Source organism: Eptatretus burgeri, chromosome 10 (assembly GCF_056783735.1).
Source record: "Eptatretus burgeri isolate ZD-2024b chromosome 10, Ebu_testis_v1, whole genome shotgun sequence".
NCBI lineage: Eukaryota > Metazoa > Chordata > Myxini > Myxiniformes > Myxinidae > Eptatretus > Eptatretus burgeri.
Genome location: NC_140970.1, coordinates 11,502,427 through 11,529,036, shown reverse-complemented (window position 1 = coordinate 11,529,036; position 26,610 = coordinate 11,502,427). Strand labels below are relative to the sequence as shown.

Below are 26,610 nucleotides of genomic sequence, written 5' to 3'. Positions count from 1 at the left end.
AGTGGGTGGGCTACACATTTACATGGTAAACTACACATTTCCCGTAATAACACAGGTGTCAGGGTAATGATTGACCATAAAAATATCGGTATAGGCACCTTATTTGTGATATTATCACGCACCGTTTTTCAGATAGTGAGGTTTTGGTAATGGCGTCGCTAATTTAGTGGATCAACCATGCATTTACGTGGTAAGCTATACAATTTCTAGCAATATGAATAGCATCAGGGTAATGATTGACCATGAAAACATAGACGTATGGACTCCTTATTCGTGATATTATCATGCATAGTTTGCGAGATATTGAGGAAATTAGGTTTTTCGGTAATGGCGTCACTAATTGAGTGATTTTGGGGGGAAAGCCACTGGTCAGACCCGGCAGCATGCATTTTTGTGATGTCGGTGGATGACCCCATCAGCTCATGAGGTCAAACGTTCTGGCACTTTACATTTGAATAAACTTTCTGGGCTCCTGGACGATGTGTCTACCCTCAAGAGAGGCAGAAAACAACATCTTTCTAATCTCAAGTCTGAACTCTCAAACCTCTCTCCCTCCTCCATATCCTCATGGTGTCGAATCAAATCTGTTTCTGATGTATGTTCCCCCTCCATCCCCTCCCTTACCTCAAATGACCGCACTGCTGACACTGCACGTGAAAAGGCTGAATGCCTAAACTCTGTGTTTGCATCTAAATCTTGTGTCCAAAACCCATCGCTTTCTGCACCCACCTTACCCAGTTGCACCCAACTGTCCCTGGACTCTGTGTTCTTTTCTCCGTTCAAGGTGGAAAGCTTGCTGTTAAACCTCGACTCAGATTATGCAACCGTTCCAGACGGCATCAGCCCACGTGTCCTAAAAACCTGCTCCTCTGCTTTTGCTCACCCTCTCTCTGTTCTATTCACCCTCTCATTTTCTCAAGGTCATCTGCCATCTGCTTGGAAATCAGCAAACATTACTGCCCTGCATAAAAACGATGCAAAAACAGATCCCTGCAACTCCAGACCAATCGGCCTTCTCCCAATCATCAGCAAGGTTATGGAATCCATCATCACTTCAGACATTAAATTCTTCCTCTTCTCCAATGGCTTGATTTCTGATCCTCAGTTTGTTTTCAGACCAGGTCACTCTACCTTGGATATGCTGCTTCTGCTCTCCCAACAATGGATGGAGGTCCTCAATGCTGGACATTAAATCAGAGCCATATCCCAAGACATATCACGTGCTTTTGACGTGGCCTGGCACCCTGCCCTGCACACCAAACTCTCTTCCGATGGTATCCAAGGCCATCTCCACTCATGGCTTGCAGACTTCCTCTCCTGTCACAGCAAACATGTGGCCCTAAATGGAGTTCTTTCATCCCCTCTTCCTGTCCAGGCTGGAGTTCCTCAAGGCAGCGTTGTGGGCCTGTTCTTTTTCTGGTTTTCATCAATGATCTCTCCGACTCTCTGGAAAATCCTCTCTTTCTTTGCTGATGACTCCACCCTCTGCCGTACCATCTGTCATCCCTCAGACCGACCAGCAGCACCTTCTTCGCTCTCTACAGATCTGGATAAAATCACAAACTGGTCCAACATGTGGAACATGTCTTTCAATCCGGACAAATCTCACACTCTCACAATGTCTCTCTGAAAGGACCATTTGGAAAATCCCCCCCCCCTTCCACTTTCTCAAAAATCCTCTTTAAGATGTCCTTTCATTCAAGCTTCTGTGTCTCACTATCTGCCATGATCTTTCCTGGTAAAGCCACATTTCCAACCTGGCCTCCAAAGCCAGTCGCTGACTGGGAATCCTCCGTTGTACAAAGTCCTTCCTTGGCCCACCTGAGCTCCTGACCACATACAAAGCTTTTGTCCGCAGCCTGATGGAGTACTGCACTCCCTTCTGGGCTGGTGCTCCTGCCTCTCTCCTTTCCTGGCTTCATGCTGTGGAAACCAAGGCATTTGGATCATTGGTATCTCCCGCGATGAGGCTGGGTCTTTGGGCCTCTCATTTTCACCGCCTTCTACCGTCTCCTCTCCGGTCTCGCCCCCCTGCTCTGTCTGCGATATGTCCCCCCTGTATTTCTGCAGGGTGCTCAAGGTCCGCCAGCAGCAACCCCTTCTGGTAAAACTACCAAAATCACGAATCACTGCTCACCTTCACTCTTTCATTCCTCTTTTTCACCGCCTTGGGAATAACCTCCCACATTCTCTTCAATCCCATTCTTTCCTCCAGGTCTTTAAAACAACTGTTCACCACCACCTCTTAACTTCCCCCATCCAAATCCTCAATCTTTTCTTTTCCCGTTAATGCACCGCAAACCTACCTCCTTCAAATTCCCTGCTTTCCTTCCTGAAAGTCCCTGTAATGTCCATCTTCTATTCCCCATGTTCCCCGCCCCATCCCTCTCCCTTCTACAGATCTCCGAATGTCTCTGTTCCCCACTATTTAGTCCTTCCCACTCCCACCCCTCTTGTCTCATGCCCCCCTTGTTGTGCGTTGTTTGTTCGCTCTCATATGAGCCTCGACAATGAATGCAAAACAACCCAAAAAACGAATGGTGCTGCCACTCGTCTCTCGGTTAAATGATGCTTTATCAAATATTTTTTTTAGTGAACCAGGAAGTGGTGTTTCAGTTGTGGCTGCATCGCTGAAGAAGAGCAGATAATGGCAGCGCGTTAGGTTTCATTGAATATTTTTCTTTTGAGACACTAACTTCCTTCTTTGAACATTATACAAGTATATGGAACTTATTGGCATGCTGCAGACATGAGTAATGTCTCTTTGAAGCTTGGTTTTGTTTTTTATGGGGAGAGCGGGATGGAGGGGGCTCAGCCAAGATTGATGCAGTCACCACACGATGTAAGGCGAGATGCGCATGTGATGATGTTTGAAAAGTAACCGCATTGACAATTAAAGATTGATGTCATGGCCCTTATGTTGCTCACATAGCACAAACCTGTGCGAACCTTACGAGAGAATTTGTGGTGCTAGTTTTTCATTGTTCCACCATACAGAATGGGTTGATGATCAATTTGGCTTTAACGAAACTCAAGTCCAGCAAAATTTCGATCAAAACTAACGGTGCAACACAACAGGTGGTCATCCGGATATCCATACACCTGTGATGCTTATGGGTTGTCATCACCTTTTCATTACTTCCAGGCTTGAGGGATTTCCAGCTTCCATGCTTTCTGAACGAGTGAGTCATTTCTGAGCTCCTTGTAAACGCCTCTGAACACCATAAAAACCGCAAGTGCGTGCGTGCGTGCGAGCGTGCGACGTCAAGTTGATTTATGAAACTTCAGCTGCATGAAATGTGAGTGTTAAATACCTTACCTATCAGTGCTTTCTGGCAGTTTTCGTTGCTTATGACATATGCACAACAATCGCAGGATGCAATTGTAAATTATCATGGTGGTTGTTGCATCCGTGTGGATGATGGTGTGATTATTGTCTACCTTTGATTGCATGATTAAACAACTTGCTGGTCGATGCTGCACTTCTCCTTTCTGAGATTTATACACATACATATATCCATCCATCCATCCATTGGAACCATACTCTGGACAGAGTGTCAGTGCTGCCTAAGCAGTTTCCTTGGCTATTGGGCACAATCCTGGACGGATCACCACTCCGACGCAGGATACTCGAATGACTCGATCATCCCCAGCAAGCTGGTTCTCATTTTGCCGACCTTGGAAGGATAGCAGGCTGAGTGAGCCCCCTGGTGAAGTAATTCAGCGGGCAACAAGGCTTGAACCCAGGACCGTTGGATCCCAAGCCGCCACCCTCACCACTGAGCCAACACCAGGCATGTATGTATATATGTATGCATGTGCGGCGAGTCATGTGCGCTTTCGAAGGATCCGCTGTATCCGGAGTCTCGTTCCCGGGCGAGCCTGAAACCCGGCATGTGCGGCGAGTGACGTGCACGAGGTGCTGGACTGTCGATTTGAGCTTCCAATAAGTTGGGGAGAATTGCCGATTGCATTGGAAAGGCATGCAAACAAATATGGTGTTTTTCACAGCAAGACGATCCATGGTACCCTCTGCCCTGCTTGCCCCTCATCTCATTTACCACAGCGTACCTTCCTTCACCTGACACGACGTGCGGTCCACGATGACCCGAGATCTCAGAACGAACACCCCGGGATCCGCGAGCGGCTCCGATGGAGGATGCGTGGTCGGTCCAGGAGGTTCTCCGGAAGACCGCGGGTCCATGGTCGGTTCACCCGAGGACAAGGGGTCCAGACCCGATGAAGATTTACTTGTGATTGGCGTGCCAATTTCGGTGTGGGCAATTCATGTCATCTTGTGGAATCGGAGCACAATATTCCCGCTGTTTGGAATGGCCTTGCCGGAAACGAAGTGAGGCGGTTTTCCGGCCCAAGCTGGTGAGCCACATGACGGGTCAGGGCCAATCGAAGTGCCCGATACGTTGAATTTGGCATGGCCCCTCCCCCCGAGCTTCAGGCCCTATAAAAGACTGAGAAGTTCCTCAGTCTCGTGTGTGTGTTTTTCACGCGGTGTGTTCCTGTTCTCGCCTACTGCTTCTCGTCTCCGCCCATGCCTCGCCACGTCGACTGCGCCTCCTCATCTCTGCCCACGCCTCAACGTCGACCCCACCCGCCTACCTGGTCCCGCCCACTACTCCACCCTCGCACTCTGGACTCCGCCCTTCTCCACTCAAGCTCCTCCTTCACGAGCACAGTCTACACTCGTGCGGCTGGGGCCAGAGACACCGCAACTACTGTCGGGTACCGCACCACGGAGCATGCCCCCCGAAACGTATTGGTGGCGCGTCGTGTCATCGGGCGCCCAGGTACCGAGAGCATAACCTCAACTCCCTCCCCCTCCCAGGTTGCAAAAGCCCCTTCTCATCGGGGTTTCTTTTTCTGAGTGTGCTGGTGCCTGTCTGTTAAGTAAATCTATAGAAGATCATTATTGTTATTAATTTCACATCAAGTCTGCTCTTTGTCTGCTTTCGTAAGTTGCTTGTATTATTGTTGCACCACACCTCTCTCACCTATCTCTGCACAACCTACCCCAATAAATCTTCACTCTGCCACATACCTTTCCTCGCTTGCTTGTTAATAAATAATTATCATTAGGAATGTTCCCTGCTCGTTTTTGTCTTTTCTCACATTGGTCCAGCATGGTCCAAATCATACTCAAGCCGGGACTTTATTCCCAACGATCCGTTCCTTTTAGCTGGTACGTCCTTGGCGGTGTCGCTCGGCTGCATCCGATCCGGAAAAGTGATCCGATCCGGTAGAGTGATCCGGTTCGGACAAGGCGTACCGAGGGCATGGTTCCCCGGTAATTAAATCACATGCTTAATTAGGTAACCCGATTAACCGATAGACGGGAGGACCCCAGGTCACGCGGTTGAGTTATTGGCTTCCACGATCGGTTAAGCGACCCACCACGTCACGGACGGCCTACAATCCCGGGGAGTCTGGTGGGAATCGACATAGTTTCCCCCACCTCGTGGTCTTCTCACCCAACCCCCCAGCCCGCAACAATATATATATATATATATATATATATATATATATATATATATATATATATATATATATATATATATATGTTGTTTCGGAAATGGCCCTTATTAGGCTACGAAATATAGGATTAGCTCAGATCCCCCATTAAATGCATGTTTAGCTAGGTTGTTTGGTAAAATGGACGTTACATGTGTGTCGGGAGGTATAAGAGGCTGTTTATTGTTTGTGCGGTGGTGGTCGATCGTGAGCTCCTTCCCCATCCTGGATGAGGCCCTGCCCAGTCGGCTGAGAAGGTGTGGCCAAAAAGAGGAAGTGAAACTGAGGGAAGGAGTTTGTCGGCTTTGAAAAGGGGGAGGAGCGAGTGGCTTCGAGCGAGCAAACGAAGACCTGGTAAAAAAGGGTTCAGTTTGTGAAAACAGTCGGTTTTCCGAGGCGAGCGAACGAAGGAGGGACAGTGTTCGATCTGCCGGGAGAGACGCTGAACCTGAGCGCATCGAGTCTGCATTTTTAGCAGAAAGAGAGGCTGCCTGCACGTCAAGTCTGCCTTTTTGGGCAGTGGGAGAGGTGGCCTGCACGTCGAGTCTGCCTTTTTAGGCAGTGGGAGAGATGGCCTGCACGTCGAGTCTGCCTTTTTAGGCAGTGGGAGAGGTGGCCTGCACGTCGAGTCGGCGATCGACTCTTATGAGGAGGTGATTCTGCCATGAGAGAAACGGCAGCCGGCTTTGAGAGGCGAGCGTGGAAAAGGAAAGAAAAGGTGATTCTGCAGAGAAAGAAACTGAGAGGACTGAGTTGAGAAGTCGGGCTTTGAGGCGGGAAGGCAAGAGAGGAAACGACGGAGCCTCTGACGGTCCTTACTCACCTCACGGCTCGACACGTTTGCCGATCCACTTGCCGGAGCCCGGCACCTCGATTTGGGCCTTTTCTGGTGCAGAGGCCAGGCCTGGATTTGTATGCTGGACCTTGAGAGAGATCAGCTGAGGCCCATCGTCGACCTGACGGTCTTGTGTCGTCGACCTTACGGGGGGTCAGAGCGTGCGGAGCGGAAAAGGAAGGTGAGCGCCGTCTCACCACGTGGCGTGTTCGAGTTCGAGCTGGGGGCTCGAATCCTTGGACATCCGCTTTTTACAAGCGACATTCGTGCTTTTTGACACTTTCCTCTCGTCCATGAAACATCACCAAGTACTCTGTCTTGTCTGCATGCATGCTGTCTGTCTGTCTTGTCTGCACGTTGTATAAGGCATATCTTGGTAGCGACCCCCTCGAAATTTGTAATCCGTAGTTCCCTAGTTAAGAACGGGTTAAAGATTGTTCATAAATACTTTGTCGTGAATGGTTTGCTTGTGTCGTGTTCCCCGATGTTCCCCAATAAATCTGGTTGGTTCGGATGAAGTTGGCGCTATGGATTAATTTGTGTTGCGTCGAGGAACGATCCGTTTGGCATGTAAAACCAAAATGGTTACAGACTGGCAGATAACGCTCGGCATCTGACAAAACCAGTCTGTAACCGGGGTTCTAGTTCCCCAACTGGTAAGGTGCAAGGATTACGTTGGTATCGCGATTGAAGATGCTTGACCCGAGGCCTGTGCCGAGCCAGCCGGCGTTATAAACCCCGGAGACTGCGGTGTTGAGGGTGACACCAAGAGTCGGGTGAGAATCCCACCACCCCGAATCCGCAATATATATATATATATATATATATATATATATATATATATATATATATATATATATATATATATATATATATATATATATATATAATATATTTCACCTATTCACCTGTGTTGCAATTAGCAAAGCCAATTGTGAGAGAGCATTGCAATTTATCGAAAAATCTCAGGTCATGCATCACTATATCCCCAATATATGCCTCTTCAGTGCTGCAAAACGATCTCATACATTTTCCAATAGATTTTGCCCAAAGATAAGGAAAGTATCAACCGATCCTGGATTTCATTTTTAGCTTATCTGGAATTGGAATTCCAGATAAGGTATTGTCATCGTGCACCGTGTGTCTGTCTGTCCGTCCATCCGTCTCCTATTTCGACGTCTCCATCCGAACCGCTGGGCCGATCCGGCTGAAATTTGGCAACAAGGTTCTACTCCTGACTGCTGCCAGTGATTGCAAAGCTTGTTCTGGTCACGTGACTTTTGGTAGGTCAAAATGGCCGACTTAGTAAATTCCTTCAAAATTCTTCTTCTTCAGACCCACCAGTCAGAATGCCAACAAATTTGGGTTACAACATTAGGCCAGGGTAGGGATGTTAAATTGCAGAGGATTTGCCGATCACGTGACTGAAAGTGTGTCAAAATGGCGGTCGCGTAAATTCCTTCAAAAATCTTCTTCTCCAGACCCACCAGTCAGAATGATACCAAATTTGGGTTACAACATTCGGCCACGGCCCAGATAAGTTACAGGTCTGGTGGTCCTTTTTTATGATTGTTGGCTTGTGGTCTCTGTTCTACTCTGTTAAACATATCCTATGTCCATTGCTGTTGTTTTTTTTTTTTTTGGTGTGTGCTCATTTGTGTTGGGGGCTTACTTGTTTATTCTTGTGTGACTTGGTTGAAAGCTTTGCATGTGCTTTTCTGATCCGATCCTTTGTCATGATGTTATGGTTGCCGTCAAAAGAAAAGACCAATGGAACCCACCAGACAGATGGAACTGTCAAAATGGAATACTCTGAAAGGGGAAGGCCAATTGCAGACTGGGCGACCAGTGGAAGTGCCATACTTCAGCAACTGAAACATGTGCTAAAGATATCACTGACCTACCTCTGTGAAGTGCATTCATCTCTGAGAGTGTCTGCATGCCCCCATGGTGCTTGATAGACTACCATATGCTTGCAGCGAGCTGAGCGTTGCACTGAAAGGCTGTACATTAGACAAAATGTTTTATGCTTCCGTGTGCTTCAGCAAGTCCTGCAGAAAATGTTAAGTGGACGTTGTGCTTGTTATCACCCTTTACCAAGTTTTGAAACGGCATCACCTTTAAAGTGGCCAGGAGTGCTCAAAATGATTAAAAAAAAAAAGGTCTCCTCTCACATGCATACACGGAACCCCCTTGAATAACCCTCAGCCCTTCCTCCCACTCCCCACCAGTGTATTGAGATTTACCATATATGTAAAACAGCATGGCAGAATTAGTCTTGCTAAAAATAATGTTTGGATTCGAACAGAGGATGATAGCTCAGTACTGGGCAAACTCAGCACCTAATCTTATTCTTCGATCCAAAGCCCCACAGTGCATCGGTAAGTGTTGTGTCGAGTGAACCACAAGTGCCAAACCAAACTCGACATTTGCCATGAGAAGAAGCGTCCACCAGGATGAGCTTGTAAGTTTGGAGGAGTGACTTTTATTTGTTCATGCACTTGTGGTGACTTGAGATGTGACGTGTCTTTGCGAACTACTTCAGAACTCTTTGTGGGAGATGATCCCTCATTTATGTCACAATGAATCAATAAGCACATGACAAATCTATCTGCTTTAGAAATTGTTCACAAGCTCATTCTCTTTATGGACAAACAATGACCTCAAACCATACTTTGCAGTTATAACATTTTATGAGCACAGCAAGACTATTCAACATAGTTTTGAATGCCTACGGTTTAAAGATTTGCCACTATTTACACTGGCTGTCTCACCGTTTCAGACTTCATGGCATTAAAGGCTTATTTGTAAGTGGTTATGCCGAGACGTTGGGAAAGCATGATGGGCACTCGATAGAGCGCATACCTCCGCCAAGTAATGCCTGATCCACGAGAACATATCTGGCCCAATACATTTTTGAAATACCATGCTATATATCGTTTTTGGCCCTTTCTCTCAATGGTGAAGAATCACTTTAAAAATTTATCAGATCCGGATCCGCATCTTCATCAAAACCTCATCAGTTCATCCTTGTCACAAACCCAACATGTCCACCAAATTTCATCTGGATCCGTCCACAACTTTTTGAGATATCCTGCACACAAACAAGCAAGCAAGCAAACAGACAGACAGAAATGGGTGAAAACATAACCTCCTTCACCTACGATGGTGGAGATAAATGAAATGTAAAGTGGTCAACAGTATTTTTCGGCAGGATATTGGTTTTAATATTGGAATATTAGAGTAACAACATTAACCTCTTGCTCGCTTCAGCATAAATATTTCACAGAAGCCAGAGCAAAGATAATATGGCCCTACATTCATGAATTGATTGATACATCATCTTCTACCACTATTACTACGACTACTGCTATTAGTAATCCACATGCCCAGCGAAGGGGAATAGTGACTCCCATGGGGAATGACCCTTTTGCACTTCGTTCCCTTGGGACAGGAGGAACGCGTGAGGTTAGGGCAGGAATTTTGGCGTTTTTTGGCCGTGGTACCGGCGATAGCTCACCAACTATTCGCGAAGGTTGCCATGGGATCTTTAACTTCCATCAACTAATGCCGACAGTCTGGCAGACGGGACGCCCAGTTTAATGTCCATCCGGGGGACGGCACACACATTGCTGAATCGCACTGCCTGTGAAACACCAGATGACAGTTTATAGCTGGGTTGGGATTCAAACCCAGGCGAGACAGCTTGGTGATGAGTGTACATACCTCTCGGCTATCCCATGAGACTATGAATCAAACGATGAGTTTGTAATCATTGGATCCTTGATCCCCATGAAGATATTGTTAAACCGAGCTGTGTATCCAAAGGATAAGGAATTGTCGTCTAACCTGATCTTTCAAACAAAATTCTATAATTGAATCAACATCGGTTTAAAAAGTGAAAAGGTCATGGTGGATAAGTATCAGCGGTGTCTGGGCACGATGCTCCCATCTTTTTGATCAACATTGCTGGCTGGCCAGCTTTCTGGGTGGGCTTTCTTGTGCCATTGAATCACAGTGCTGCAGCACCCACCATGGCCAAATATAGACAAAACCATCTCGTGAGTTGGGGAGAGTCACGTTGAAATGACGAACAGGGGTGGAAAAAGTTCGAGGCAGCAAATCTTTGGGAGATGCAAGTTGAGTTTGGTGATTAGAGACAGAGTACACACTGATGTTACGGCCATCCATTTTTATTTTTATTTTTTTTTAATGTGCATGGGGATTGAGGGTGGTGTCACAGTTGAGAAAAGGAAGAGAACGAAGGATGAATGTAATGGAGGGAAGGGAAAGAGGTTTTGAAGGAGTTCTAATTCTTCCAGTCACTACACGTTTACTTTTCTAATTCTCGACTTGCTTCTTGCCTCGACTCTGTCATTTCATCACACTCTTCCCTCCATGACTTCGAGGTTCCAGTACACCACCATATCCCGTCATCTTTCTTCCCCAAGCATGATATTCTCTGTTGACATCAACCATCCTCACATTCGTTCCTTGACATTCCGTGTACCTGCAGACTCTCTCGCTCTCTCGCTCTCTTCGTCACTTGCTCTTTTCCCTTCTCCATTGCCCGCTTATCCATCCAATTGCTTGATCTAGTTGTGCTTGCTTCCCACCAGCCCTGTGAGGATGTTTGGACCCACCATCTTCCATCTCCGTGCTTTTCCATGAGCCAAAATCTTTCAAGATGAACAATATTAGAAAGTGAACGGAGGCAAGGAAAGTTGTTTATGGCGGTGAAACATTCTTCCATATTTACATCTGTATGATAAATACGAATGTTCACGGTTGATGACTTTTAATATAACAGAATTAAAAAGCGCAGGAAGTTGATCACCTTTCACCTATTTCTCAAGGTACACCCCTGCCACATGTTTGCACTTGTTCCATCATTCAACAAATATATCTTGAGGACATGTGAGCAACCATTTGAGGACGCGTGTTTTCAAGCGGCTTTAGCATTCTCTATCCCTATCTCTCTCATTTAATTTCATCTTGAAGGAGAACCCAAACGCGCATTTCTTTTTTTATTCTTCTGAAAACCATTGAGAATCATTAATCACGGTTTAATTTGAAGGGGAAAAAAATTTGGAATTTTTTGTTGTTTTTTGTTAATCACAAACTGTCTTTTAGATTTCTCCAGCGATGTCACACCTTGAAGCCCACCCCCCTCCCCAATTGATCCGAACCATCCAAATGGCGGCTCACGTCGAGAAACGGTGCAGGTCGAGCTCGGATTCCGATACCGATTCCACCGTCGTTAATGACTCTAAAGGTTCTCAGAATGTTGAAAGTGATCAGTGGGATTTTGGAGAAACTATTGGAGACAAAATATTGATGGGAACACTTTCAGGGGAATTGTGGAGCCGAATCATTTTGAGCCTTGTTCTAGCGATTCACAGGAAGAAGGTTCGTGAAGATGGAAATGCTGGTCACATGATCACTTCAGTTCTGTAAGGTTTGATTAATTTCTCCGTTCGATCAGCGGTTTATAAGGGAGGGATTTTGTGTTGATTGATAAATCGGTTTATATATTACTCGAGCAGAAATACCCGTCATCGCGAGACAGCACGGACACCGCCCAGGCAGACTCGGACAACGTGGACAACATTGGTGACAAATGCTTTGTCCCACTATCACAGGCTGACCTGTATGTTATTGTCAGATATTTTGTATGTTACGGGATTGTCCCGTTTCATACTTTTACCAGTCGCCATTTCTGTCTGTACCGTGTCCCACCGTCATGTCTGTGAGGTGTCGATGTCCCATCCCAGTGGATGGGTGATTGTGGAGGGGTAGGAAGGAGGAGGAGAAGGAGGGGGAGGGTGTATGGTATTATTGGGGTGATTATTGTAGGAGGGTGTGGGATGATTGTGGGTATTTTTGAGGTGATGATTGTTGGGGGGGGAGGGAGGGGTGGGGATGGTGGTGGATATTGGAGAGGGATGGTTGTGGGTATTGTTGGCGTGATGGTTGTGGTGAGTGGGGGGGGGGGTCAGATGGTGGTGGGTATTGTGGGGGTAGTACTTGATTGGGGATTGTGAGGCGATGATGGAGGTGGAGGGGGGAGGTTTGGGGGGGACCCTGAAAGTTTTAGCGCCCTCGGTCAAATCCTTTCAGAGGAGTAGATGATGATGCATACATACTTTCTTTCCACTATAAATAGATGGTGGTTCATTCGATTTGTAGAAATTTGTGCTTATAATGGATAATTACTTTTCTGGTGCTCTTGTTGTAACTGCTGGGCAATGGCACCAGGTGTTTGATTCACTGCTTAAATCGTCCATGTACATGTGCCGGCAGCTGGGTAGAGATGGTGTTACAGTTTCGAGCGACGGCCGTTTCTTCCGCTTCATCCTCTCTCAATCGTTGTGGGTAACCGCAATATCTAGCCATCTCTGTCGTTTCATAACAGTGCTCTGGAACATGTTCTGAGCACAAAGGTGAACATTTTCTCGGCCCGATCCACACTCGGGTATTTTGGACAAACTTCGTCCATTTTCTGGTAACCTTGGGGTGTTTCAGCCACTGGTGTATCATGAAACCATTTCGGTTTGTATTGCTATACAAGCACCGACGACGCATGGACACGGCACATTTGTGGAAAATCGAAACTTATTCGCCGTTTTGAGTTATATCATACTGCGATGTAACCCGAATACAGTGCAGATCTGGTGGTATACTTCCAGGTGTGACGTCATAGCTAATCTGCAGAAGAAGAAGATTTCGACTTTTAATCACAAATTTCCCTCCTTTATAATTTGGAAATCGGAAAAAGACGCATCATATCTATTTTGTATTGTGTGAAGTGATAGATTATAGCGTCGAGGTGTTCTGAGTGTTTTGGTTCCCCTTTAATAACCCAAGTGTCAAGGAGCATCTTGATAACACTGTTTACTATTACCAATGTGTAAGTTGGTTGATTTTTATGCACATTATTGAGGTTTTTTTTGGTGGATCACCTGGTTCGCTGTCCTGTTGTCTGAGAAATATGGTCCAATGACATCCATACAGGTTGAAAAGGTGATTTGACACAAAATGGACATTTATTTCAGCCAGGCCTTGTAAAACTGTTTGTTTTTCATTTTATCTTTCGTGAATAGTGTGAAACTCTTTGTGATAATATCGTCTTTGTGTCACCCTCTTTCAATCTCTCCCCCTCACCAGGTGAACGGGCATCATGAGCAAATACACTGTAAAATTGGAGGCTTCGCCACCTTGGGGGTTCCGTTTACAGGGTGGTCGGGATTTTAACATGCCACTCACGCTTTCAAGGGTACGTTTTTCTTGAGCCTCGAAAAACTCCTCTCTGGGACCACCCAGCTTTCTAAGTACCACAGATCTCTTTACGTTAATGTTGGCTTCAGATTGTCAAGGAAGTAAGAAGTAAACTTAGAACTCGGCACGTGATCGATACCACGGCATTAACATGCCGATTGTACGAGCCTTGTGCCCATGTACTCGGAGTTTAGATGTGTATAATTTCAATATTGATTGTGCTTATCAGAAGTTGAGAGGACAGGATTGAGTTCATCACTTTTTAACCAAAGGCCAAAATCAGAGTGTTGAACTTGGACGTCGCACTTTTCCAGCTTGTGTTGAAATTCTAACCCTCCTGGAATTCTGAGATTGTCAATGAAAAAGTGACATGCTCAAACTTAACGGACTTGTCCTACCAACGTTGTACAAAGGATGCTCGGACGGAAGTGGTTTATTTTTTTAATTTTCAGTGAAAACCCATCGAGAATGTTTTCCAAATTGCTCAATATCTTTTGGCCAGACATGTAATAAAGAGAATTACCATTAAGTGTTCAGCACAAGAAGAAGAGTTTTATCTTGTGTGAGAACATTACATTTTAAAGTGGGAGGTTGAACAAAGTGGTCACTTTAATACTATTAACGCTGCAAGCGCTTCGTACCGGTCCTCAAATGGCAGAACGTTTTGTTTTTATCGTTTATTTGGCTTCGTTGTCTTAATATGAGGAAAATAAATCCTAAGAAGATAATGTGGGCCGATTAAAATTGGTTAAATATTGCATTTTATTTTTTCTTTTTAAACACTTTTATTGAGTGTTAGGATAGCATACCTATGTGAAATGGTGCTCTTCGGTATGATTGAAAAAAAACCAGGAAGAGATTTAAAAACATATATATATATATATATATATATATATATATATATATATATATATATATATATATATATATATGTAACGACATACATGCATGTCTTTTAATGCAGGAGAATATATGTCTCTCTGTCTCTCTGTCTCTCTGTCTCTCTGTCTCTCCCTCTGTCTCTGTCTCTCCCTCTGTCTCTGTCTGTCTCTCCCTCTGTCTCTGTCTGTCTCTCCCTCTGTCTCTGTCTCTCTCTCCCTCTGTCTCTGTCTCTCTCTCCCTCTGTCTCTGTCTCTCTCTCCCTCTGTCTCTGTCTGTCTCTCCCTCTGTCTCTGTCTCTCTCTCCCTCTGTCTCTGTCTGTCTCTCCCTCTGTCTCTGTCTCTGTCTGTCTCTCCCTCTGTCTCTGTCTCTGTCTGTCTCTCCCTCTGTCTCTGTCTCTGTCTGTCTCTCCCTCTGTCTCTGTCTCTGTCTCTCCCTCTGTCTCTGTCTCTGTCTCTCCCTCTGTCTCTGTCTCTGTCTCTCCCTCTGTCTCTGTCTCTGTCTCTCCCTCTGTCTCTGTCTCTGTCTCTCCCTCTGTCTCTGTCTCTGTCTCTCCCTCTGTCTCTGTCTCTGTCTCTGTCTGTCTCTCCCTCTGTCTCTGTCTGTCTCTCCCTCTGTCTCTGTCTCTCCCTCTCCCTCTCCCTCTGTCTCTGTCTCTGTCTCTGTCTCTCCCTCTGTCTCTGTCTCTGTCTCTCCCTCTCCCTCTCCCTCTCCCTCTGTCTCTCCCTCTCCGTCTCCGTCTCCGTCTCCGTCTCTGTCTCTCCCTCTCTCTCTCTCTCTCTCTCTCTCTCTCTCTCTCTCTCTCTCTCTCTCTCTCTCTCTCTCTCTCTCTCTCTCTCTCTCTCTCTCTCTCTCTCTCTCTCTCTTGAGGCTCATTTACACCATGTCTTCAAGGCCATTTGGGACTGGGCAGGGCCGTGTAAAGTTGTGTTCACTCCCAATTCGATCGATCATGGACGGGCTGTTGAGTGACGAGAGTCATCCACTCGAATGCCAGGGCCCTTGTGGCCGATTCGGGCTGTGTAGAAGCTGCCGTTAACATCATCACCCTGACGTCCTCATAATTCTTTATTTCAGAGAGGAAGGAGAAAAACTGATGGGCATTCCAAAGGCTGTGCAGGTAAAGCGTTTCTCTCGGTGCTGGCAAACCATGCAAGTGCAGCTATTGGCTTCACTCTGGTCAGACAGGTCGTCAGTAGTAATGCATGACGTCACACATAAATATACGACCTTTGACATTATTAATTGGCGGCAGGGTTTGTTTGTGAAAGTCAAACGCACTTTCACAGTCATTGCCAGCCAGGTCCCTAGTGGGCTCGAAGACGTGGTGTTAGGCAACCTAAGATGTCAGCGTTGGCTCTAATTTTTAGTTCAGATTAAGATGAATATAAGTTCAGATAAGCTATTTTGTGGATTTACAAGCATTTATCCTAAATTTTACGAACAGTGCTTCGTTGTTGACCTTGCATGGTGTAGGTAACCCCAGGCAGCAAGGCTGACAGGGTATCGATGGAGCTCGGTGACCTTGTGATATCCATCAACGGACTTTCTACGGATGGTATGACGCATCTCGAAGCACAGAACCATATCAAGGCCAATACCGGCGTGCTACACTTGGGAATGCAGCGGTGAGTGAAGTGGTGACAGTTTTTGTTTTGTTTTGTTTTGATGGCATTTGTCTTTGTTGTCATTGATTATTGTGGTTTCTTTTTATCATTGAGACAAAGCTGATGTTCTCAGATCAGATGATGTTTGTCACTGAAGAAATCTTATTTTTTTAAAAATATTAATGATCGAATGAGCAGTCAATTTGATGGTTTAGGAAAAGTCAAACACAGGAAATGCGAACTCCCCTGGACGTGTCAATTAGCTTATAGTTTGGGAGTTGTTGCCCACACAGCAACCACACTTTGATATAGCAACGCAGTGTAACCTGGTGCGAATGCCAGAGAAGACCAGAACACATGCTCGCCGCAGTCGAGGCAGGGCTTTTTGTCATTTGTTCAACCTGCTGGTGACGCCTTGCATACTCTTGATTGAAAGACACTATGGGACTTTTATTATCCACAAACTAATGCCAGCAGACATGTTCCCAGATCGATGTCCATCCGAGGGACTGTGCGCTTTGCCATGTACCTGCCTGACGAGAACCAATCCAACAGCTTGTATTCAGGTCTAGCATCGAACCGAGACGAGATGGTTCAGACAGTTCACCCTGCTTCTTCATTATCCCGGCAGACCCATTTGGAATACAGTACTATACACAATAATTCCCACTCCTCCACATTTAACATCTGTCCTCTGCTCTGTTCAACAAGCAATGTTTACTTTCTCACCAACCCGAATGCAAACCTGTGTGCTGATTGAAGGCAGTCCTCGTATCTTCCAGGGGATAAAGCAGGACCTCAAAGATCAAAAAGCACTTTACAGCATCGCGTTTCAGTCACAATAGCCATGCTGAACCATCGCTTCGCTGGTGGGTTTAATCAAAACACAGGATGTTGCACTTCACAAACATATTGCACATGTCTATCTGTGAGTCTCAATGAGGACGTAAGATGAAGTGAAACATGCGAAAAAAGGTTATGTGGTTATTAACCAGGTAATTTACATCGTTCTTGTCAACGGCAGATATGAAGGGCAACCAATTTTATTTGTCAATTCACACATAGGTCCAGAACAGTAGGATTTATCGGTGCACTTGAATTGAATGTCAGAATGACATTATGAGGAAATGGACAAAGCGGTATCCAGGATCAATGCTTTCAACAATTGTTTAAGCCCACCTTCTTCAGAGCTGCAGCAATCCTTACTATAATTCACAGACGTGCGTGCGTGTGTTTGGTGCACTACCACTCCTACAGTTCTGGACCAATTGTATCCAGACTTGCGACAGAGGACCAGCATGGCCCCAATTAGTGTATCGTGTAGCGCCGCCTTCAGGTGGGGGAGGGTATTACAAGTCTCCATCATTTATAGTACAGTATTCTTGCCCCACGTTTTTCAGTGCAGTGATGTGTTTTGAATTATAAGCAGTCGATAGGTATGTTGCTTCATGCACATAACCCTGGTTAATGTATACATATATATATATATATATATATATATATATATATATATATATATATATATGTTTCTGATACAGAACTGTCGGTTTCCTCTGCACCGCCCAAATAAAGTTATGCATTAGAAGAATGCTTTGCATGCCTGGAACAAGATCGCCCGTAGGGCGAGTACTCGGCTCGGCTGCATACTGTAAAGCAAATGGGCATTAAAGGTGCTTAATGATCTTTTTCTGTTCATCTTCTGTCACCAGGTTATAGTCTTTTATAATATGGACAGCCTTTCTTCCGAGGGGAAATACACTTGATACCTTGGGGCTGCCACATAAAATGATGACACCTCCCTGATTGCACTGGGAAGTAACAGGGCATTCCTTTTTTTATTTATTTATTTTTATTTTCTCTGTCTCTGTCTCTGTCTCTCTCTGTCTCTTTTTTTTGTCATAGCTCATTTACTTATGAATGCAAATGTGTGAGAAGGAATCTTATACCCTTTTCAGTTTGCGATGTTTCTTTTTTTGTAATTGGTAATTGAGCCACACCCGAGCCAATGATTTATTTTGAGTGGTAACAGGTAACCAGTGGTTACATAGGTGAGTAAAGTAAGCAGTCACTCCTCCATGGGTGTATGATGACATGGAGTCTTTTTATTATCTGTGCCCATCAGCCTTTACATGATGATCTTTCAATGCTTGGGACTATACCAGCGTGGTGATCATAGTTCTGTTCTGTTCTTGCGTATGGCAGCTTTGGTTGCCGGGTAGCTATCATTTCTTGGAGTGCGGCTGTGCCGCTGATGCTGTGCCCCTCTACTAGTATGCTGGTACTCAATTTACCGACCTCGGAAGGATGACAGGCTGAGTCGACCCCACCTGGTGTGAATTCAGCAGCCAACGGGGCTCAAACTCAGCACCCTCACCACTAAGCCAACACCAGGCTTGTGATCATATTGATCTCTGGTGCTTTAAAAAAGATACGATCTCACACATCCATCATCTGTAGATCTTTGTGTTGTCTGTTCATGGTATATGGATGACTGAAAGAGGACTAAAGGTCTTCAATGATTGTGGGAAAAGAATGGTAAGCTGATGAGGGTTGTCAGGTGAAGAAGAGAAAAGCTCAGAAGTACACATTCACTCAGAGTTTGTTTGAGGTGATGATAAGTTAACACCCTTAAATGACCATCAGAAGGAGCAGGATTGAACAAAAGCTTGAAGACTGGTTCCACAATTGAGGAAAGACTAGGAACAAGGGTTTGAATCTGAGTTTAGGTTGGCTCATATGGAGTTGATTGGACAGCGATATTTTACTGAGTGAGGCTGGAGAAGATAATTTGGTGTAGAGAGCTGCTGATGCAAAGCCAGAATATAGCCAGGAAAGAAAATGTAGAGCCACGATCTGCTGAAAGTGATCGTAGAGCAAGATCTACCTTCACATCTTTATAAATGCGAATGAATGATCATGTAGCCCTCGGTCTCAACATCAGCAATAAGTGTCAGATGAGAAGCAGGGATTTCAGGTCAAAGTCGGAAACAATACTCTGTGGAGTTTCTCTGAAATGCCTTGCATGTTGTGGAGCTGGGGGACACCAATGAACAACTTGATCAAGCAAAGGTTGCTTTGGAGTTTAGACAGTGTCTGAATCTTGCGGCCAGCTTTGATGATTGATCTGCACTGGACACGTCTCCTGATGATGATGAGTTCAGGAATCTCCAGTGACTGGACCTCTGCAAGCAGTTGGCCACAAAAGATAACGAGGGGATTTGAAGTGTAATCCTTCCTGAGAGTGTCTCAGGGCTGAGATGAAGACCCGGTCTACTCCTTGTTGGTTCTTTCAAAATTGCTTGAGTCGAACAAAGTAACAATTGTTGTTGGAAGAACCTTGTGAAAGATTGTATATGATCTTAACTGCCCCAAACTGTGTGTGTGTGTGTGTGTGTGTGTGTGTGTGTGTGTGTGTGTGTGTGTGTGTGTGTGTGTGTGTGTGTGTGTGTGTGTGTGTGTGTCATATTGGTATATATATATATATATATATATATATATATATATATATATATATATATATATATATATATATATATATATATATATATATATATATATATATATACTGATGCACTTTTATGATGTACCTCTCTTTGCATCCTATTTGGAACAAATGGACATAAATAAGCGAGCCTGTGTACACACAAGCCATACATGGCAAAGACAAAAGGGGAAAGTGGGGAACGAGGGGAGGGTTGAAGGTTACAGCATGGTATGGTGCTCAGCAGTTGGGAAATGTGCGGAACGATTGACAGAGTTAGAAGACGGAATGCTGTCCCAACGACAGACGATTGAAGACAAATTGCACCGAGTGAATTTAACTCTCTAACACGCGTCTTTTAATCCAGGAAGAGTGTTATTTAAAGCCGCATGTCTCCGGCGGATAATGATTTCTAAAAAGCTGATCCTGTTGGCTGAATATGCCAATCAAATGGAAGTCTAAATAGTGCTGCATTGGAGTCATGAGAAGGAACCTGGATATTTGTGAGGATTCGGGTTTCATCCGCGACTCCACTACCCTTGCATTTGTCTTCTTCAGGCATTAGGCCAGACCACTCGAGTTTGTTTAGTAAACAATCGAGTATGTAATTTTGCACTCGTAGTGTTGGACCCAATCAGGCCTGAATGCTATTTTAAGAGTTCTTGCTAAAGCATTTTTGAAGCATCTTGAAAAAGTCAGATGAAGGATTGTTCAAGAAACAAGAATGGGTAAGTGAATGTTTGCACAAGTTGTGTCGTGGAGGTGGTTTTATAAATCAAAACTTTTTTTTTATAAATAGAAGAGTTGTTTGGGAAGGTCGTTTAGGAGTTGAAAAGTTGTGCATGAATTGAATTGTGTTGCAATGCTGGGCTGTGTTTAGTCCCCAAAAGAGCATTGACGATTTTAGCCTTATAACCACCAGCTGTGGTTCTTTGTGGTGGCTCAACAACTCCTGCCTCTGACGGCACACGATAAGCATGCCTCAGACGTACTTTCTTTCCTGCTGCCTTATATGTACAAAATGCTCCACAGTGGTATTTTAAGTTGTTTTTTTTTATTTTAAATTTTATGAAATGGTTTGAATGTAAACTTTTACACATGAGTCTCAGTACCGCCTTGCCACTGACGGGCGATGCTGTTTGTACAGTCTATAACCAGCTGCAGAATATCGTCTCATTGAACCCTCAAGGTGAAGCAGGCCTCAAGTTATGAAAGGTCTAAAGCATAAGCTGCAAAGTAACTGCTTCTTGGGAGCACGAGTGTCCAGGTTAAAGTTCAGAGCGTGAGTTTGTTCAAGAACAGCACTTGTGCAACCACCTGCCACTGAGGCTGTTGCTTGTTCCTCTCACTGATGATAAACCCACACTTCCTGTTGCTGTACAAATGATTCCTCTTGGTAATACATATTCAGGCTAAATACAATTGTAGCACAGTTAGAAACCAGTTTGAGGATGTTTCAATTTGGAGGTAACATAATTTTGAGCGAAGAAACCAACTTTTTTGATGTTTTAAACATGTAAATTGACCTGTCTTTCAGCAGGTGATGATCGACAGCCGTTTTGTTTAGTGTTGGGTTTCTCAAACTGTTTGCCCCCCTACTGCAGGCCTGTTCTATATTTATAGCTGACTTGATGGCGCAGCTGTTGTCACCTAGTCCATGGGTCACAGCCAGGCTGACGGATACCTGCCACAGAGGAAAAGCATAGTGGTGTAATGCGGAAAGCATCTGACCTTGTGGCATCCTACCCTTTCCATACAGAGTTCCATCTCCTGTACAGTATTGCTTCCAGTTGCTTCTCCACCGAATTGCTTACTAATAGTGCATCTCTTTTGCTTTTGGTGAAGCAGACACACCTTCAAGAAAAAGTTGAATGCAGTAATTATTTTTTGAAACTGAACTATTGTGTTATGGAATGTAAGCAAACCACAGGAGATGAGGCAGTAGGGAGGGGGTAAAGATTGCCAACCTGTCTCCAATGTATACAAGTCAGACTTGAGCCATTTAACTTATCTCCAAATGTTTCGGTCTCAAAATTGATCAACATTGATAGGATTGCAACTTAAAAACCACATGGGGTCCCAAAAAGGATAAGTTTGTTTTTATTATAGCATCCTAGGATGATAAGTTTGTTATAAAGGTCCCGGCTTATTTTTGTTAACAATTCAAGATTGTGCATCAAAAGTTGTTCTTGCTGATTGTTGTTGATTGCTATTTCAATGCTACCAAATAAATAAAATGATAAAAGGAAAACGTTTAAAACTAGTAGGGTACTCTTCGACGTCGTGACATGTTCCAGTGGATATGTCAAAAATGCTTCCAGTGGATATGTCTCCGCCCACATGATTACATCATTATACATACTTGTACCAAGTTCTATTTAAATCCCTGAACCCAGATTCAAAATATTAAATAATTCTGTCCACCAGACCATACGTCCGATCAGGTTGAAATTTGAAATGTAGATTCCCCATGACGACTGGATCATTAATTGTGTCGTTTCACGTTGATTGATGAAACGGTTCAAGAGAAAGAATTTTAAAAGGATTTTCGTTCAATACAATATGGCTGCCAGACCATGTGACCTATTAATTATTCATGAACACCCTGGTGTCCTCAAGGCTTGCTGAACATGTGGGTGAAGACTCCACTTGATCTGTCAAGCCGTTCTGTTGAAGGTGATTTTTTAAAGGTTTATTCTTAGCTTTGATATGAGCCTCCATTGTACACAAAATTTTTTTTATTCAAAACATCATAGCTGCCAAACTATGTGACCTATGAGGTCATAAATGGAGAACTTTTTGTTCTTCATGGATAGGTGATCATACCTCTAAAGTTTCACCTCAATCTGTTTAGCCATTTCGGAGAAGAAGATTATTTAAGGTTTTTATGTAGATTGGTGATACAATTTATCATTGCATCACCTATCTATCTATTGGTGATCCATCCATCCATCCATTGGGACCATACTCTGTGCAGAGCATTGGTGCTGCATAAGCAGTCTCCTTAACTATTGGGCACAATCCAGGACTAGTCGCCACTCCGATACAGGATACCAGCAAGCTGGCACTCATTTTGCGAACCTCGGAAGGATGACAGGCAGAGTCAACCCCACCTGGTATTAATTTAAAGAGGGGGATTTAAACTCAGGACCCTAAGATCCCAAGCCCACCACTCTCACCATTAAGCCAACACCCGGCATAGAGGTGATCATACAATTTTGCCCTCGATGGCCCTCAAAAATGTTCATACTAATCGGATAAAGTGTTCGACGTATATAATGATGATGTCATAAAATCTCGCATTTTCACCATGGGGAGTACTTGCTATGTGCCAAGTTTCAATTTTGTTTTTCCATGGAGCCGTCCAAAGTTTTTTCTTTTTTTTTTTTACAAAATCGCTGCCATACCACATAACCTATGACATCATAATTATCATTAAAACATTCCACATGAGTCGGCACATCTATGGTGAAAATTTTGTGGCAATCGGATAAGCGGTTGCAGAGAAAACAGAAAATTTAGCACGGATGGACAACCCGAAAATATAATGCCTCTGGCGACTTTATCAGCGGAAGCATAAAGATGTATCAATTAGAATTTTATTTATAACAAAGGCAAACTTTGGTCTAAATCTAAAGTACATGGATTGATCACATATTGGCACGTGCAATTATTCTGTCCTGAATGACTTTATCTGACGGAGGAAACAAACTTCATTCATGCCTGTTCATGATGTTCACACAGCCCAGCGACGCATTCTTCGTTCACCCATTGTGCAGCTCCATCACTGAACTGAACTTAAGTGGAATATTGTCAAGAACAATATTCCATCACACTGATGCGGTTACCGTCACATGGAAGCCAAGACTTCAAGGAGAGCGGAACTATCGCTGTTTCTCACAAGCCGACGTTGAGCGGTTATCGCTGGCCTGTGGTCCAATGGGGCCCATCGCTGTACTGGTTATAATACAGGATTACAATAAATTTAACCCTCAGGGGATCCAAAATTTATCCGATTGTATGCATGACAAAATGTCTGCAACACGAGGTAAGCCACTCCTTAAAATATATAATTTATTGCACAAGACCCAGCGTAACACAAATCCCCCAAAAAACACAAGACGACGCATCTTAATCTAATGATTGCCAATTTCCCCTTACGTGAGAATATTTTCATGCAACATAAGGTTTCAGCTCCAAGTCGTGCACAAGGTCATACTTTGGCTTCCAGTTGGCATTTCAGATACACCTTTTGCAGGCTTATTACACATGCGTGAATCAAAGAGCAGGGTTAAGCAATTGGTTCACCTTTGTCTGTCAGCCTACAAGCGTCAGTTTATGATTGAGGAACAACTTGGTTTCATTTGAACGGTATATTTTGAACACAAATTGGAAAACGTACCTGCAGTTTCGCAGTACCTTGACTTGATTTGTCCTGATCGCGCATACGTAAAGAGGAGTGAGATAATTTTTTTTAGTCTGTCTGCCTGCCTGGTAGTTAAACAAAATTTAATATCATTCCAAACAGGAAACTTACTTCTTTCAAGGATGTCATAAAGGACACATACAACAGGCATGAATAACTCATGTGATGGGTTAAATAAGGTGGTGTAAATGACGCTAGACCAGTGATGGTAAACTTCTTTTCAAAAAAAAAGAGGAAGTTTCTCTGCAACGTTTAAAATATTTTATTTGTTTTATTTCAGTTGAATTATATATTTGAACACAAATCACCTTTCGGCACTTTCAAAGACCTTTCGTTTTGCAGTACTTGGACAAAATATTATGGCATTTTACATCATCTCGACCAATCAAATTTGCTTCTCGCAGACCCCGCCCATGTCTCTTTTTTTATTTTTATTTTCCTCTCAAAACTGTGCAGAGTAAGGTGTTCTATGAGTTCTCGAGTTGATACGTCTGCCTTCTCAGAGTGGAGAGAGAAGCTCGATGCAGGCAACCTTCTGAGATGCAGGCAACGGTGGTTAGGGGAGAATGCAAGGGGTGGCCAAGATGGATACACAAGCAAAATTTTGGGAGGGGTGAGGGTGGTTTAATGGGTGGAGAAAAGATAATTGCGTGCATGTAGGATGATGACCTGAGATGGTGGTGAACAGCTGTCTTGAAGACCCGGAGGACAGAATGAGATTGAAGAGAGTGCGGAAAGCAGTTCCACAGGTGGGAAAAGAGAGGAATAAATGAGTGGAGGTGAGCAGTGGTTCTGGATTTAGGCAGTTTACGAGGAGGGTGTTGATGGTGGACCACTTGTGTCCTGAAGATACTTAGGGGTGTGGGGGGGGGGGACAAAGCACCGAGAGGGCAGAAGGTGCAAGTCCAGAAATGAGGCAGAAGTTGTGTGCTTTCCAACATTTATTCCTTGTTTTTGCCATAAGTTTATCTTTTGTCAGTGATGCTCGTATCTCATGTGATTGTGTTATTGTGGACCAAAGAACCTCCCAAGTATGATGTCGTGTAATCTTAACTGTTGTGACAATTTTGTTTCTGCAGTTTTTGTCAGTGAAGTGATAAGCCTCCTTCAAAATTCATGCCAAGTATCCTAATTTGATAAGATTTATTTTATTCGGGTAACTTCTGAAATGAAAATCTGATGTTCTGGCACCTTCCAGAAATGACACTGATCGTTTCAGCATAACACGAGTTTAAAATTGGCGGTTAACCGAACACCCAGACAGTATTAAGAAAACACCTTCTTGAGTTACTGCCACTCTGCAGACCTTTAGCATTCCACGTGTAAGTAGGTACGAATAGCCCTATTCCCTTCCTGTAACGTGCACCACGGGTGTGATGTAATATCTGAGTAAATCCTATGGGTCGGTTGCTGATGATTGCCGACAAGTTTGTGAAGCTTTGGCCTTGTGTCGTTGGTTCAGTTCCAGTACACACCGTGTGTTTGCAGCCAAAATTTTGTGCATATAGTGCAAAATATTTATTCGCTTTATGGGGAACGTTGGTTCACAGGGTGGGGAGTGTTGAGCTCTTTGGGGACTGATGGTGGATAGCTCTGTCTTTCCAAACAAACCTGCAGCCAACTCTACTTGTGAAAACACTGGTTTATCCTTTTACATTTTCATGATAAATTCCTTGTACTCTTTACAATTCACCCAGTTCAGTTAATGATTCAAAAGTAAAGATTATAATTGGAAAATGATGACCATTTGATGTAAACGATGTGAACATACACATACACATACACATACACATATACACATACGCAGAGATAGACACACACACACACACACACATACATCCATACTTCCTAACTTCGACCAGTGTTAAGCTGTACTTGAAGCTGCTGTCCTGTGAGCCACCTATCACGCAAGCTGTTGACTCTCAGAAACTTGTCTTCTGATTGTGTTGTGGCTTTGGGTCTGCCAGATCTCTTCCCGTCAGAGTTTCCTCCAGTTTACAAGTGCCTTTTGATGGTTTAGGAAACTGTACTCACTGACACCTTGGCTTCTTTGCAATTTCTCTCAAGAAAAGACCTACATTTTTAATGGTTATAAAGGTCTGTTTGTCTTCCTTTCTGAATTATTTTTCTCGCCATTATGACAGCAATATACTACTTCCTGCAGTGCAATATTGTCCAAATAATGCTTCAGATGGAGTAGCAACACAATCTGTTCATACATTGTGTTTATACAGACAGAGGGTTTGAAACTAATCAATAAAAGTTGGGACACCTTTAGGAATTGTTTGCATCAACTTTAAAGGCTTAATTTATTTCCATTGCTGCAGAACAGCTGCAGTTGCTAACCCATTACTTGTTCCCTGAAAAGGCCTTCTTGAACAACTCTGAAATTGACATTATTTTTCAGTTTTGGTAACCTAAACTTTTTTTTTAACCTATGGCAGTTTATGGCTTAGCTTTGTATCATTTCAGGTTATTCACTGGACTTGAACTGTTTAAATTTCAGTAAAAACTGAAAAATTGGGGTGTTCTTAAACTTTTGACCGGTAGTGTACATATATACATACATGCACGCAT

The 26,610-nt window shown here is 44.0% G+C and overlaps 1 protein-coding gene across 15 annotated transcripts in view; it reads left to right on the top strand.

Moving 5' to 3' along the window:
• LOC147017947 (PDZ and LIM domain protein 5-like) overlaps window positions 1-26,610 on the top strand; it is a 102,038-nt gene that overhangs the window by 8,293 nt on the left and 67,135 nt on the right. For 11 of the 15 annotated variants that reach the window (XM_085897079.1, XM_085897075.1, XM_085897065.1 and 8 more), the window contains exons 2-3: window positions 13,529-13,637; window positions 15,996-16,147. In XM_085897079.1, the coding sequence (XP_085753205.1) occupies window positions 13,542-13,637; window positions 15,996-16,147 (248 nt within the window). In that variant the 5' untranslated portion in view covers window positions 13,529-13,541. Of the gene's footprint in view, window positions 1-3,145; window positions 3,300-8,680; window positions 8,826-13,528; window positions 13,638-15,995; window positions 16,148-20,291; window positions 20,336-26,610 lie in introns of those variants that run through there. The other 4 variants (XM_085897074.1, XM_085897078.1, XM_085897062.1 and 1 more) reach the window with 3 other exon arrangements.